Source organism: Magnolia sinica, chromosome 1, assembly GCF_029962835.1.
Source record: "Magnolia sinica isolate HGM2019 chromosome 1, MsV1, whole genome shotgun sequence".
In the NCBI taxonomy this organism is placed as follows: domain Eukaryota; kingdom Viridiplantae; phylum Streptophyta; class Magnoliopsida; order Magnoliales; family Magnoliaceae; genus Magnolia; species Magnolia sinica.
In genome coordinates, this window is record NC_080573.1 from 114,730,634 (window position 1) to 114,747,143 (window position 16,510).

General features: G+C 41.5%; 1 protein-coding gene across 5 annotated transcripts in view; it reads left to right on the forward strand.

The window, feature by feature from the left end:
- LOC131254917 (uncharacterized) overlaps positions 1 to 4,510 on the forward strand; it is a 56,129-nt gene extending 51,619 nt beyond the window's left edge. For 2 of the 5 annotated variants that reach the window (XM_058255622.1, XM_058255628.1), the window contains 3 exons: positions 883 to 950; positions 3,622 to 3,667; positions 4,292 to 4,510. In XM_058255622.1, the coding sequence (XP_058111605.1) occupies positions 883 to 950; positions 3,622 to 3,667; positions 4,292 to 4,363 (186 nt within the window). In that variant the 3' untranslated portion in view covers positions 4,364 to 4,510. Of the gene's footprint in view, positions 1 to 882; positions 951 to 1,484; positions 1,778 to 3,621; positions 3,668 to 4,291 lie in introns of those variants that run through there. The other 3 variants (XM_058255638.1, XM_058255643.1, XM_058255633.1) reach the window with 3 other exon arrangements.
- Positions 4,511 to 16,510: the final 12,000 nt, after the last annotated feature.

Below are 16,510 nucleotides of genomic sequence, written 5' to 3' on the forward strand. Positions count from 1 at the left end.
ATGTGTGTGTGTATTACTTCAAGAAGGTCTCAAGTCCAATTGGTTGAACCACAAGGTATGGTCCACCCAGCGGATAACTTCCGACCTATCAATTGCATGTAACATCTACCTCTCCCAATAGGTTGGCCCTACCATGAGGATCATTTTCTCACTAGGTGGGCCACACCATCGAAAACATTTTTTGGCCATTGATAAATAGAAAAATTAAAGTGTGGTCCACTGGATGCGTAGTTATGGCTGATTTAGCACAAGGTGATCCTCAAGATAAGGCAAACCTTTTGGATGGGTTGGATGTTGCACACATATGAATGGTTGGAAGCTATTCGCTGGGTGGACTTGAGATCTCTCTCTCTCTCTCTCTCTCTCTCTATATATATATATATATAGAGAGAGAGAGAGAGAGAGAGAGAGAGAGAGACACGCACGCGTGCGTAATCAAGGGTACTTTAGGAATGCGTTTATATTTAATGCTTCTATTTTAAATTAAAACTTGAACTTCTGTTGAAACTTTTTCCATCCATACAAAAATTTGTTCCAACAAAAATGAAACTCATTTCGACCCTAACTGAAATGGATTTCAGTTACGTCCCAAAATGTACCAATAACAACCACTCTCCTGAATTGGGACAATGATTATGGGGTATGTCTCCCCAAATATGATTTCTAGGTTACTATTTTCTATTCATTTATCCCATAACAAGAACCTAACTGGTTGCAAGATGAATGACTATGCTTCCTACTTCTCTCTCTCTCTCTCTCTCTCTCTCTCTCTCTCTCTCTCTCTCTCTCTCTCTCTCTCTCTCTCTCTTCCCTCTTATTTTTATCTCATCTTTTGGAATATTATACAGGAATCTACTTGACATTTTCTTGGTTTCTTGGTAGGCGCCTAAAGGAGAAAAGGCTTTAGGTGTGGAACGTTCAACTTTCGTTCTGTTCATGCAACCTGACTGGTAAGTCCAGTATAGGTGTTTACTGATTGAAAATATTCTTGATGTAGAATTATTATCTTTGCTAGGATAGGTTATTATTGTAGCCCTAGTCACAGTTCTTTATGCTTGTGTTCGGTTGGGCAGCTAAAAAAATACGATCCATCAACCAATACATTATCATGAAAACAGAAAAACAAATACAATAGGGAAATGCAAATCAGTAATTGCTCAACGAAATACATGATACCTTTTAAATCCTACTTTTGTAATTGGTAGTTGAGAAAAGTATTAAAAACAAGTTACGTAATGGTCGTTACGTAACAGTAACAGTTATGTAATGGCGGGACCCAGTGCACAATACAGGGCTATGCCCGATCTGAAAAAAATGGGGCCTGTAACGGTTTTTAACAGTCATAATGGCTTTTACAGGCTCGTTGTGGGCCGATACCGAGTGATACGAGGCCAATACATTTTTTTCTTAAATTATTATTATTATTTTTTTACCACTATAGGGACATAACATGCATTACAGCCCGTAGCTTAATGGTCATGCAGAGGCTGTTACACCAGCTGTTTCAGTTGCCGTTTGATGAGGACATCACATCACGTACACTTTTCCGTACGTATCAAAGGAGGAGGCGGGCCCTCCAATTTCTCCGTAGCTAGGCAAGTATTCATGTTGAAGACCCCATGTGCATGTGGGAGCATCTGAGAGACCCCACACTAGGAAGATGCACATGAGTTGCTTTAGGGAGTGATTTGGACCGTTGGATTTGAGGGACACGACGATCGGGCCGTTGGATCGCATGGATTACATGATCGGGTCATTGATTGTGAACCATTCTCGTCATCATAGGACATTTATGTTTTAGGATTTAGTTTATGATTAATTTACGCTTTAGACACCTTATGAGTGGTTTTATTTGATTTTTCATTAGACTAGAGTTACTTTGGTCAAAAGTCATTAAACATGGTCTATTTTGTAATTTTGATAGTTTTTTAGACTATATAAAGAGAATGGGGGGGGCGGAGAGATTGACCTCTCCATAGTGGATTTTCTGTTTTCTATTTTTATTTTATTTTATTTAAAACAATGTTCATTTGTTTCTTCTTCTTCATGCAATGTGAAGACTTGTTCCATGCGTTTGGAATGAAGATCGGCGTGATGCCTATCTTCGGCTTTCAGTTATCCATCTTTGAGTTTTTCTTCTTCGTTCAAGGTTTTATTTATTTGTTTATTTAAATCTCCTTAGTTCTTCATCCAAAACCTCTTCTAACACCTTTCTTTCTTCTTCATCATCTTTTTCCTCAAAACCCTAAAGTTATAGACCAAACCCTAGTCAACCGGACCCCACATGCTGGTCCATACGGACACTCTCTAGTCCCCCTTGCCTCTTTGAATTATTCCTTCGAAACCCTATATTCCCATGTCCAAAACCCTAACCCTAAAATCCCAAATCTCTTAATTTTCTCAAATTCTCAAACCCTAGATCTTCAAATCCTGCAATTAACCTAAAATCCCTAACTTCCCTATATCCAAAACCTTAATTCACATCTCCTAATACCTAAATCCTTTAATCCATTTATTTAATTCCCCACTTTAACCTTAATTTCATCTTTTTCCCCAAACTTTCCTAACCCTAGCTTCACCCACACCCAAATCTAGTAAACCGTAGGTAGTATTAGACATTCCCCTTTAAAATATGCCTAACCCTATGCTATTTGGATGTTTCTACATCCATTAGATCCTAGTTTCTCATGTTTGATGGTCTTCTAGGATGATGTTTGACATCCTAGGCTTAAACTATGTATGATGTCCTTTTTGAATGTTGATATTTGTAATGATGGTAGCAAGATTTATAGTTTTCATTAATTAATTTAAATTTTCGGATTGATCTCTCACATTATTTGAGTTCATGCATTAGTCCTACATCACCGTTGTTGTTGCCGAACACCATGTAATGACGGTCAAGAAACAGTTACCTAGAAAATAGTTAGTTTTATTACAAGGGGAAAATGGTTAATTAGAGCCAATTTGGTAACATTTAGTTTTATTATGTTTCTTTTGTTTGCCTTAAAGGTAAGATATTCTTTCCAATATTCTCTGTTCCACTCCTTTATTGATACTACTTGGTAAATTTCAGTTACAAATTGCATCTGACTTTTTAATCCTAATCATGGAATCTTGGGAACGTGATAGATGCCTTTGTGGTGTCCTTTTTCCCCCCCAAATAATTGGACAGCGTTTCATCTGTTTGACATTGATTTAAATGTGTTCCTTCAACATAAGTGATGTAGTATCAGCGACTCACCTTTTTAAAAATTATTTTTTTAAAAAAATTAATTAATTAATTAATTTTTATTTATTATTATTTTTTTAAATTTTTTTTGCATATGTAGAATATTTTGAGCTTTGTAGCTATGCAAACTATCATTTTGATCAACCTTTCTTCCAACATTATAAATTAAGAAAAATTTATCTATCAATGTCAAATTTGATAGCGAGCACCAATCTCTGCAGAGTGGTTTTTGGCATGACCACATTGACGGTATAGTTCAGCAAATGAACAGGAACAGCCTGAATCTTGAATATGTGCACCTGCACAGAGATTGGTGTTTGGTAACTAAGATGTGAGCATTTTAGCACAGGATTCTATTGAAATACCTGTAACTAACAATACTTGTTTCTTAGGGATGAGAATCTTCATTTTCCTACGGAGGTGCATCATCATCAGGAGGTATGTTTCTGGTATCTACACACTCCTCATATTGTTTATTGGGACTAATATTTTAACATTCTAGTGCATATGCACATGCAAAGACTTCACCACAATAGGGCTGCAACTTTGGTTTGGGTCAACCAGGACATGATTGACCCAACCTGAGTTTGGGTCGGGTTGGGCTGGGTTGTCAAGGTCCCCTGGTTGGGTTCTGGTTTGAAAATTCCAATCTGATTTGAAATTGGGTTGGGTTTGGGTTGAGCAAATTCAGGTCGGTTTGGTAATCATCACATGCATTTGGGTCAGGTATAGAGGAATTCAGGTTGGGTTCGGGTTTGGTCAGGTTGGTGGTTGGGTCCTCTTGAGGTCCGGTCGGACTCAGATTGACACTCAACCCAATGCAACTGGCCCCTGTTGCACCCCTACACCATAATGCCATTTTCTGACAGGCTGGCAACTATAACTCTCTAAATACTATAACATTTGATTTTGGGTATACTGGAATTCCCACTTATTGCAAAGTAGGAAATAACAAATTGGTATAAAACTACAGAGCTGGTCAGTAAACCAGTTTTCATGGCCACTTGCATTCCTTTAATAGAAATTATTATTTTTCTCTAAAAGTGTTTCTTGTGTTTTCAGTTAATCCCACCGAACGGAACTCTTACCTTTGGGGATTACTCTGAGATTCTCCTAAGCAAATATTACCACTGATTACATTGAGAAACCTTGTGTTATTTGCCTTCGACTGGCTTCATTATAAAGAGGTACTATAAAATAATTGCCTTCTTTGGCAGGTTTATCATGTGAACATATTCTTGATTTTCCCTAATTTAAGAAGCTTTTCTACTTTCTTAAGAATACCTTAATCTCCCTTTTTTAAAAAAATCTTTTGCATATGTCATAACAAATGGGAAGGATGATTGTCATCTATTAATCTGGAAAGACTGTCTGCAAGCCTCCATCGGTTAAGTTCTATTGTCATTGGAGAATTTACTGTGGATTCCATGCACGTGGAGGCCCTGCTGTGATGCTTCAAACCATTGATCTGACAAGCTGGACTGTGGATGAGGGATGTTTCAAAAGTCTAAAGATTGGGATCTTCCAACCTTGGAGATTATAGGAGCATGTCCCATCCACAAGGGGGCACACCAAATCATTGCCCCTACATGTGCAAATTCTTGTGCCTGTGCCAAGTGCATTTTTACCTATACTCCAGACCCTGTAGTTGCTCCAGGCCAGTTGCATTTTCACCGCAGTTACGTGAGCTGAGCAAGCAGCTAATGCATCTATGAGCTTTAAAAATAATAATAATTTAAACACAAGTACCCAATTCAGAGATTTACACCTTTCATCAAAATAGAGAAAATCACTTTGTGAAACTGCCCTTTCTACAAAATCCTTTTGCATTGTCCTTCAAATTCCTCGTAATCCTTGGGCACCTGTTTCTTAAGACACCGCTCTTCCCAAAAAGACCCATTTAGACCACAACCTGCACAAAACCATCCAAGGCCCTCAAAACCCACCTTACTTTCATTCTATAATGGACCAAGACCATGATTATAAGACCAGCTCTCTCCTGGCACTTGGGTTCTCCTTCTTTCGCCAAAACTCTCACTAAAATCTCCGGCCTTGACTCCACACACTCCTCCAAGACCTTCCTCCCCTGCTCTATGAGAAGGAATGCATTCAACATACAGAAATTTGAATCTCGCTGACTTCTCACTCTCCTGCAGCATATAGAACACTGAGTGCACTGTTGAGAGCCTAATCACGAAATTGAGATCTTCAAAACAGGTTGATAGATTGAGGAGAGCTGAAATGGAGGCTGTCTTTACTGATGCTGACACTGTGTTTGAATTGCTGAGCATGGAGACTAGGATTGGTAGAGCAGGAGAAGAAGTGATGATTGGTTTGTTGAGATCTAGTGTTGAGAGTTTTAAGTAGCAGAAGTGCAATTGAGTTCCTTGGTTTCTAAGCTATTTTGAGGTCTGGTGGGAGTAGAGATTGGAGAGCTTAGATAGGGCCCCACCTTCCAGAATTGCTATTTTGCCACTGTAAGATAGAGATTTGAGAATTATTGGTTGTTAGTTGGGAACATGAGAAGGTGGTAAATGAAAACTTCCAGGTTTTTTGTTAGAGCCTTGCTAAGCATGGTTTTTAGACAGTCGTTTGGTCTCCAATCAAGTTGTGACTTGCCCTAGTTGGGGGGTTTATTGGCTCAACTTGCCCGAATCGGGGGTGACTTGTGGGATCCAACTGGATTTGGGAGTATTGAATCCAAGTTGACTCGGGTCTTAAACCATACTGCTAGGGGGACTCATGTGATCCGCATCTCAAGTGGCTCATTGCTCACGCAGCATGTATGTGAGCTCAGCTGCTCGTCCAGCAGGACGCATTGCGTGTTCGACTTTCATGTGTGACCCACCAGGTGAGTTGACCTGCCTAGCTTTTGAGCCAAGGCTTCTACACAATGGGGCCCATGTGATGATCGTTGTGTGCCATGTATGAACTGCGAGTGCCTTGAGACGGAATTTTGGCCCGGGTTTGATTTGTTGCTCATTTTCTTATCTATTTTTTTGGCCGAAGGGGAAAATACATCTAAGCCATCTAATGAAAAGAAACTCCATCTTAGTGCTGCAGGCGAATTAAAGGTGTGCAGCAGACGGTGGCGGAATTGATTCTGTCCCAGCTACAAAAGAAAAATGTTGGTATAGAAGATGGATTGTCGTCTTCTGATATTTTATCCAGAAGAATACAGCTCATTCAATCTCTTTCAGCTAGGGTCTTTGAATATGAGATTTCTTAGAAACAAAAATCCTGTGCAAAATGGATTTAGGATGGTGACAAAAACACAGAAAAAAATTCATAGTATAGCCGGTATGCATGCCAGAAGTAACAAAATCAACAGCATAGTTGTAAATGAGACTCTGATTGAAGATAAAGATATAATAGCGGAAGAGGCAATAGCACATTTCAGCACCCTTCTTAAGGGTGAAGATTGAGACATATTATCCCCGAAAGGTTTTGTAAGACCCGTATCCTAGCCCGTACCGTTCCGCAGGCTTCCGATCAAATTTCGGCAAGCTGCGATGCGTAAATAGCATTTGCACGCAACCCTAAGTCGCATCCTGTATTCGAGAGTCGGCTTGACTCGAGACTTATACCCTAGCGACCGCGTCATCGCTGCGGTTCCAACGCCGCGTCTTACGCACCAAGGCGATACCCAGGCCAGGAGATGTGGACCCGCGTTCAGTTCAAGGAAAAACGCCGCACATTTGCAAACTCAAGAGAGATTTCAAATCATGTCTCATCAATTCCGTCAAATGTCAAGTACACATCACCTCACAACCCCATCCCCAAGCAACCCCTAAAGTCAACTCTCTCTCTCTCTCCACCCATCAAGTACACCCATCACTCACTCACCCATCACTCCCCATCACTCCATCACCCATCCCTCTCTCCTTACAACCGTCTCTCTCTCTCTCTCTCTCTCTCTCTCTCTCTCTCTCTCTCTCTCAAACCTATCTCCCAAGCAACCATGAGAATTGCCCAAGCTCCATGAGAGAGCTAGGTGTGACCCACCTTCCTACTACTCAATCCCATCATCCAAAGTTCATCTCGACCGTTGAATCGCACCCCTTAGAGCTCTAGATCGCATTGGTGGAAGAAAGAAGAGGAGATCGATGGTGGGTGATTTCATGACTTCCACCGTTGCTATTGTGATTTTAGGGCCCACATATGGTGAGACCCATCTTGATGTGTGCATTGTAAAGAGGGGCCCATGCCCCTCCCGCAATCGATCTCTCCCCCTTCTTTTCCCTCTCTTCCTTTTTTTTAAAATATATTTTTGTGGTGTTGATGGTACGTGTGGCCCACCTGATGCGTGCATACCACCCATCATGGTGGAGCCCACTTTGGTGTGTGTGAGATATCCACACCGCCCAATAGATCTAGACGGTGAGACCCACCTGATGTGTGGATTTTATCCACATTGTTTGTCCATCTGGACGGGACCCACCTGCGTGGAACCGAATTGGCTGATGTACCTCGCACCAGCTGTGTAGCTGGTGCATTGACATGAGCTCTGTGGGTCCCACCTACCTGCTGTGATGACGTCAGCAGGGGCCTTGATCACGAGGTGGTGTTATATCCAAACTGTCCATCCATTGTTGGACGGTGGGACCCAGCTGCACGTGTGGGATCTCCACCGTCCAAGCATGGCGTGTGGACCCCACCCTGATGTTTGAGCAGCCACATCGTCCGTCCGTCCGTTTGGGAAATGGACCCCACTACCATGATGTATGTGCTTATATCACACTGTCCATATGTTTGGACGTGGGCCCATCCCACACGGTTGGGAGTGGGACCCACTTGAAATATGTGTTATATCCTACACTGTCTGTCTAGCGGCCAGGGTCTGGATGCTGGCTCCTTCAAAAATAATAATAATAATAATAATAATAATAATAAATAATATAATTTTATACTATATATATATATATATATATATATATAGGGAAAAGGTACTATGCGCTCGACCTCACGAGTCCGTCCCATGAGGTCGAGCTGTGGGCCCCACCATGATGCGTTTCGAACATCTACCCCATCAGTCAGTTGCACCATTCCATCGTGGGCCTAGGTCTCAAAAATCAAGTCAATCCGTGACTTGTGTGGGCCACACCACATACAGAAGTGGGGAGGGGCCGTGCACCATTAAAACATTCATAATTATATTTTGGGCCCACCGAGATGTGGTTTGAAAATCCAGCCCATCCATTATGTGTGTCCCACTTGGATGAGGGTTCAGACCAAGTTTCAGCAGCATTCAAAACTCAGGTGGGCCCCACCAAGTGCTTTTGTTATGTTTTAACGGTGTCTTCACATGATTTTAGATGGTATGGCCCACCTGAGTTCCGTATACAGCTGATTTTTGGGATATCCCATAATTTAGAGGGGACCCATCAAATGCACGGTGTTGATGGTTGACATGCATCACGGTGGGGCCCCACAGCTCGACCTCACGGGAGCTTATCGTGAGGTTGAGCGCATAGTACCTTTTCCCATATATATATATATATACCTCACGAGTCCATCCCATGAGGTCGAGCTGTGTGGGCCCCACCGTGATGCGTTTCGAACATCTACCCCATCAGTCAGATGCACCATTCCATCGTGGGCCTAGGTCTCAAAAATCAAGTCAATTCGTGACTTGTGTGGGCCACACCACATACAGAAGTTGGGAGGGGCCGTGCACCATTAAAACATTCATAATCATTTTTTGGGCCCACCGAGATGCGGTTTGCAAATCTAGCCCATCCATTATGTGTGTCCCACTTGGATGAGGGTTCAGACCAAGTTTCGGCAACATTCAAAACTCATGTGGGCCCCACCAAGTGCTTTTATATGTTTTAACGGTGACTTCACATGATTTTAGATGGTATGGCCCACCTGAGTTCCGTATACGGCTGATTTTTGGGATATCCCATAATTTAGAGGGGACCCATCAAATGCACGGTGTTGATGGTCGACACGCATCACGGTGGGGCCCACACAGCTCGACCTCATGGGAGCTTATCGTGAGGTCGAGCGCATAATATCTTTTCCCTATATATATATATATATATATATATATATATATATATATATATATATATATATATATATGCATGCAGTGGGCCTCACATGGGACCCACTTGCTGGACAAATTGGCCAGTGCACCTCATGCAGCTATTTGCTGCTGTGAATGACGTCACCAAGCTCTGTGGGTCCCGCATGATTTATACTCCATGCCATTCATCTTCCAAGCCCACCTTGATGATCATCATCCACACCGTCCAGATCTGGACGGTGCTGTGTGGGGCCCGTCTTGATGTATTGGGTTCTATCAACACTATCCAGCAACTGCTGGATGGTGGGGTCCACCCTTGATGAATATGTTGTATATCCACGTTGTCTATCAGGTGGACCACACTACAAAAATCAGTGGAGATTGAACGTCCACCATTGAAATCTTTTTGGGAGTACCGAAGTCCTAGATCAATATGATATTTTAAGGATGAAATCATTATCTCCACTATTATTTGTGGTGGTTCAGATGATCTTTCGTTATGATTCATTTATGGAAATGCTCTAAACTAACCTTTAAATTAGGTGAATGGTGTAGATGATGTGGTCCATTGGTGCTGCCCATCCATGAGGCCCATCTTGATGTATTTGTGGCCCATCCATTAAGGCCCACCTTGATGCAATTGCGGCCCATGTGATGAGGCTCATTGTAGTGTGTATTAGGCCGTGGGATGTGGCCCATTGTGATGTATTTCCAGCCCATATGACATGGCTCATTGTGATGTATTTCCGGCCCATATGATGAGGCCAATTGTGATGTATTTCTAGCCCATATGACATGACTCATTGTGAGGTATTTCCGGCCCATTTGGTAAGGCCCATTGAGATGTATTTCCGGCCCATTTGGTAAGGCCTATTGTAATGTATTTCTGGCCATTTGGTAAAACCCATGGTGATGTATTTCCGGCCCATTTGGTAAGGCCCAATGAGATGTATTTTCCGACCCATATGTTGCGGCCCATTTGACATATATGGGGGCCCATGTATTGCGGCCCATTGTGATGTACATGAGGTCCATGAGCAAGGCCCAATGTGATGCATATGATGTATTTGAGGCCCACACGATGTGGCCCATTTGATGTATATAAGGCCCATTGGTGCGGCCCATTCATGCGGCCCACTTGATGTACATAAGGCCTATTGGTGCGGCCCATCATGATGTATTTTTGGCCCATGTACGGGGCCTACCTATTTGCATTTTTAGCCCATGTGATGGGGTCCACCTGTGTATTTGAAGCCCATGTGATGCGGCCCATAGTGATATGTGTTAGGCCCGTGTAAGCGGCCCATAGTGATGTGTGTTAGGCCCGTGTGAGCGGCTCATAGTGATGTGTATTAGGCCCATGTGAGCAGCCCATAGTGATGTGTATTAGGCCCGCGTGAGCGACCCATAGTGACGTGTATTAAGCCCATGTGAGCGGCCCATAGTGATGTATATTAGGCCCATGTGATGCGGCCATAGTGATGTGTATTAGGCCCAAGTGATGTGTGTTAGGCCTCTGTGAGCGACCCATAGTGATGTGTATTAGGCCCATGTGATGCGACCCATAATGATGTGTATTAGGCCCATTGTGATTGTATGGGGCCCGATGTGATATATAAGGCCCATTTGGTGCGGCCCACTTAATGTATAAGACCCTTGTGTAAGGCCCATTTAGATTATAGGTGGCCCATTGTGATTGTATAGGGCCCGTTGTGATGTAATTGTGGCCATTGATGTGGCCTGATGTGATGTATATGTAGGCCTTGAGCGAGGCCCATTGTGATGTATATTAGGCCCTTGCGTGAGCCTATGGGCCCACTATATGTTTGGCTCTACATGGGCCACTCCTTGGGAGCAATGTTGGTTAAATGTCCACATTGATGTGTAATGATGGTTAAATGTCCTCATTGTGACCTTCCCTTAGGCCCTTTGATAGACCGATTATCGATGCCGGTTATCGATACCAATTATGAGTATGTGACAGCATAGCATCATGATACATGCCCATACGCATCATCTGCATGTTTGTTATGAGATATGATTAGTCATTGCATATGTCATAGGGCAGGTTGTTCATGGGACTCCCTGATAGGCGGAGTTACCCCACATGAGTGCACGGTATGCGTAGGATTGATGCATGATTAGACTGTGTGACTCATGTATCTCGCATTGTGTGATTATGATTACCGTACGCCCTATCGACATCAGGGCCGTAGCCTCCACAGGCATATCATCAATGGCCAGATGAGATACCAAAAATCTGTTCTACATGAGGTGCTATAGATATCTTTGGGTGAAAGTCCCAGAACCTTCTTGGTTCCAAAGGTTGCTCCATCGTCTAAACCGAATGAATGCATGAGCGCATGAGAGCCGTATACCGTTAGGCCGCATCTCTCACTATGTTGTGGTCAGTTGGAAGGAGGTACGGCCTTACCTACCCGAGAGGAGGGGGGCAAAGCTAGGCTGAGTTTGACCGGCTCGAGGAATGCGTCCACTATCGACGAACCGGGCCCGATATTAGCAGGCAAATAGTGAGGTCTCTTCCACTCGCCTTGTTGCGTGCGATGGGGTGGCAATCTGGTTTGGAGTGTACTAGACCCCGGTGATGATCCTAGAGATGTACGGTACTGATATGTGGACTTATTGAGCAGGAGTTGCATACTCATTCATTCATTCATTCACTATCTACTCAGGCTGGTGGTGCACAACTATTTGTTACGTGTATCTTCACAATGGTCAGGATTTCGATTGGGGCATGCAACTAACCTGAGATCAGGAGTTTACCACATTAAGTCCGACTATCCAAATTTAGGTATGAGACTGGTTTGGATAGAAGACCCTTGTGGTGGACCCCATAGCCTGCAATACTACGTACTATCATCCCGACTTCACACTCCAGCTTAGTCATTCCATTCGCATCGCATATTGCATTGCATCCTCGGCACCTGATATTGGCTTATTATGTTTTTGCATCGCATAACCTTGATATGGCCATTAGCATTCATGCCTTGCATCACATAACCTTGTTATGGTTGATGGCACTCATGGACTTATTAGTATATTTCCGCTTACTCTGATATCGTATGATTCATGATTTTGCCTGTATTACCGATGTTATATGATTTATGACATTGTATTGCATTCTTGGCACTTACCTTGCGCACACACTTTCACCACCCTCTAAGCTTTCTATAAGCTTACGTGCAGGTGGCGTTAGGTTGCAACAACACTGAGCTTGGAGCATACAGCGGACTTCTGGAGCTTTGATTTTCGATATATGTATTTCCCTTTTAGCACTGTATTCAAATGTTTATATTAGTGGATATGTGATGATGATGCTGCCTTTGTGATTTGGGTAAACTTGTACTTATGCTTATTATGAGTTAAATGCACATTAGAAAATCCTCATTGTAGGATTCCAGGATTAGAATCTGGCGTATGGATGCTGGGAGTCAAGAATGGGGTACTACGGAGGATGTCGGCACCGGATTCAGCGATCGTAAATTTTATGAGCCCGGTTTCTGAGTTTGGGGCGTGACAGGTTTCTTCAAAAGTTCGAGAGGCTTGCGCCAAGGGGACCCATCATCCTCATTCATTTTTCTCATTATAGGGGAGGCCTTATCCAGAATGTTACACAAAGGGTGAGAAGTTGGTATCTTACGTGGAATCAAAGTCCAAGGTATGTCTACCTCAATCTCGCATATCCAGTTTGCGGATGACACTTTGGTATTTAGTGATGCGACCCTAGAGAAGGTAAACAATTTGCGTATTATGATTCGGTGTTTCGAGGCAGTTTTGGGGCTGAGAGTGAATCTAGTGAAGTCTAAGATGTTTGGGGTGAATATGGAGGAAGATGAGATAATTAAATGGACGGAATTTCTCAAACGTTCTAAGGCGTCTTTTTCGTCTTCCTTTGTGATCTTCCTTTGTGTATTAGCTCGCCTCCAAAGGCCTCATGGGATAAGGTTATAAACAAGTTTGAGAAATATTTGGTTAGATAAAATGTCGGTTCTTATCGTTGGGAGGTCATCTCACTCTCATCAAGGCAAGTCTCTTAAATTTACCTTTGTATTTCATGTCCTTATACAAATGTCCGGCTTCAGTTTTGACTACTGTTGAAAATTTAAGATGGGATTTCCTATGGCATGGTAAGGAGGAGAAAAAGAAATTTCATCTCGTAGATTGGAAAATGGTGTGCAAGCAATTTCATCAAGGCAAAGCATGGGTAAAAGACCTCAAGACAATGAATCGGGCTCTCCTAGGCAAGTGGACCTGAAGATTAGGGACAGAAGACAGGAGCCTTTGGAATAAGATTATCAAAAGCAAATATGGTAGATCAGAGGGTGGTTGGTGGAAAAAAGATTCGTCCCGCCATAGGGCCTCAGCCCTTTGGTAGGGAATCCTTCAAATGAAAAAGGAGGTTCTTAAAGGAATTGGTTTTGAGTTAGGTAAGGGCGTCAATATTCGTTTCTAGGAAGATGAATGGGTGAGTGATGCGCCTTTGAAAGAAGAATTTCCGAACATATTTCTTCTTGCTCCAAATCAAGCCATTTCTGTAGCCGTCTGTTATATTGTTTCTAAGGGGAAATTAGAATGGAATCTGGAATGTAGGAGGAATCTTCAAGATTGGGAGATTAAGGAGTACACGGATCTTCTAGATTGCATCTGTAGATCTATGCCAAATCAGTTAATCGAAGATAGTTTGATCTGGAAGATGGATAAATCCAATAAGTTCTCGGTAAAATCGTTTTACAATCAGCTGGAGATCTTGGTCCCAAATGATGATTACATGTTAAAACATATTTGGAAATATTCGGTTCCCCCCAAGATAGTTGCTTTTGGCTGGCTGGTTGGTAAGAAAAAGATTTTGACAATGGATAATTTGAGGAAAGGGGGTATAATCTTAGTTAATGTCTGCCTATGTTGCATGAGTGATGAATAATCGAAAGATCACCTTCTGGTTCACTGCCCTTTCATTTCGTCAATCTGGTCAGAATTTTGTGCTCGTTTCAGCATCTGCTGATGCCTCCCTGAGTCGGCGGGTCATCTCTTCAAGACATGGCATGGGGTCAGCATAGGCAAGCAAAGGTCCCGGTTATGGAGAATGGCAATCCTAGCAGTTTGGTGGTCAATTTGGGAAGAAAGAAATGAGAGACGCTTTAGGGATATTTCTAATTTTGTTCAAGCGGGTGCCTCTAAGGCAAAGCACCTAATTTTAGAGTGGGTTGTTCATGTCGATTTTCCAAAGGGTTATGACCTTCTTTTTTTTGGAGTTTAGTAGAGTTTGCTTTCTCAGCAGATTCTATCTCCTTTTTCCTGTATTCCCCTTTTGGTTTTAACACAAATTTCGTGACCTTTCAAAAAAAAAGAGGTGTGTAGTAGAGGTTCACTATGGTGATTTTTCTTTTTTCCATGCTTCTAAAACCCCAAGTTGTAAATATTGCCTATGCATTTGGATGGAAGAAAAATGACGTAAAGTGTTTACAATTTGTAAATGGTTTATACCAAAGTCCCTTTAAATGCTTGGATCCAAAAAGTTGAATTTCAGTTTACATGTAAAAATTCTTTACATTTAGACATTTTATTTTCTCTTTTATTTTCTTTTACGAATTTATAACAACACTTTCTAATCCATAATAGCATTTTTTAAAGTACCCAAACATGTGATACTGTTTACTTGGTAAAAACTTTACAAGTTAGCCAAACATGATAGAATCGAACGGTTTATGTGAAGTAAGATTTTATAGGCATCCAAACGAGTCCTTGTAAGAAGAATGTTCAGCTGCAGCAGATTGCATGCTAACTAACAATGCATAAATACCCTTCAACTGTTGGAATTCATTGCAGCAAATATCACTTTTCTAAAAATCAGCACCATCCCTAGTTGTTTCGGGGTTTTTTGGTCCTTGACGTCTGTTTGGATAGGAGTAAATGAAGGTAAATTGGGGGAATTGGGAATAAATGAAGGTAAATGGTATTTGAGATATGTTTGGATGAAAGTAAATGCATGTAAATGAAATGAGAGTAAATGGGCATGTAAATGAAATCCACTCTCAGAGAGATGATTTGAAAGTAAATGAGGTGAAATGCTTTTTTGAGCTCCTTTAGAGAGTCACACAAGTAAACAAAGGTGGTGCTAGGCACATGTCCGCCATACACATGGCATGCTAATGATAATCCAAAACAATTCAATTACTGGTACATCACTCAAAATCATACCAATAAAATGATCTAAACTGTCCAAAGGTTGGCCATTTAAATGGATGGTTAAAAAGCGTTGGCAAGTTGCTTGTTCATGATCTGAGTTGTAAACCCCCTGAGGCTAATTTTTTTCTCATTTTTGACTCTTATATATATATATATATATATATATATATATATATATATATATATATATATATATATTCAATGAGCTTATTACAATCATTTTGTTAAACATTACATATGTTATAGCTGATTTGGGATATCACATATGTTCCTATGAATAAATTGAAAAATTCCAATGGATTCCAATTCCTTCCATCTACTTCCATCCAATTAGAATATTTGGATTTCAATTGCATTTCATTCACTCCTATCCAAATACAACTGAGTTAAGCCATTTACTTTCAATTCATTTACTTCCAATTTCATTTCCCATTTACCTGCATTTACAAGCTCCCAAACGAGCCTAGTTAAATTGGAATTAGAGAATAATAGCTTCTTGAAAGTGTAGAGAAAATAGAGAACTATTTAGGACTAAACCAAATATCATGAAATTATGTTAATATCACTTTGGACGTGAAAGCAATGTAATTACACCTAGAACATGATGTTCATGATTCAACTGACTTGTGCATCCGAATGCCATCTTAAATGGGAGGAAAGATGGAGTACTACCATACCAATGGTTTTACACCGGTGCAAAAGGTAGGCCCCATCATGTGGATCATCTGGCAACAAAAATGAGGCTGATCCACTCATCAGATGAGCTACACCATCAAAATCAATACTCTGCCAAAGTTTCAAAGTTATTTTCTTCTATATTAGAGATTTAATTACTATTAAGTAAAATCAGATGATCTCATTTTAGGTGTCTAACAAAAAGGTCCTTCTCCAAAATATGAAAAGTTCAGATCTCATTCACGTGCCAGATAGGCACACGTGTATGATAATATCTAGTTGCCTAATAGAAATATCATCTGCACGGTGTGGGATAGAAGCAATGAATTTTCATTCACCCTTGACTTGGGAACAACGGTCCAATATAT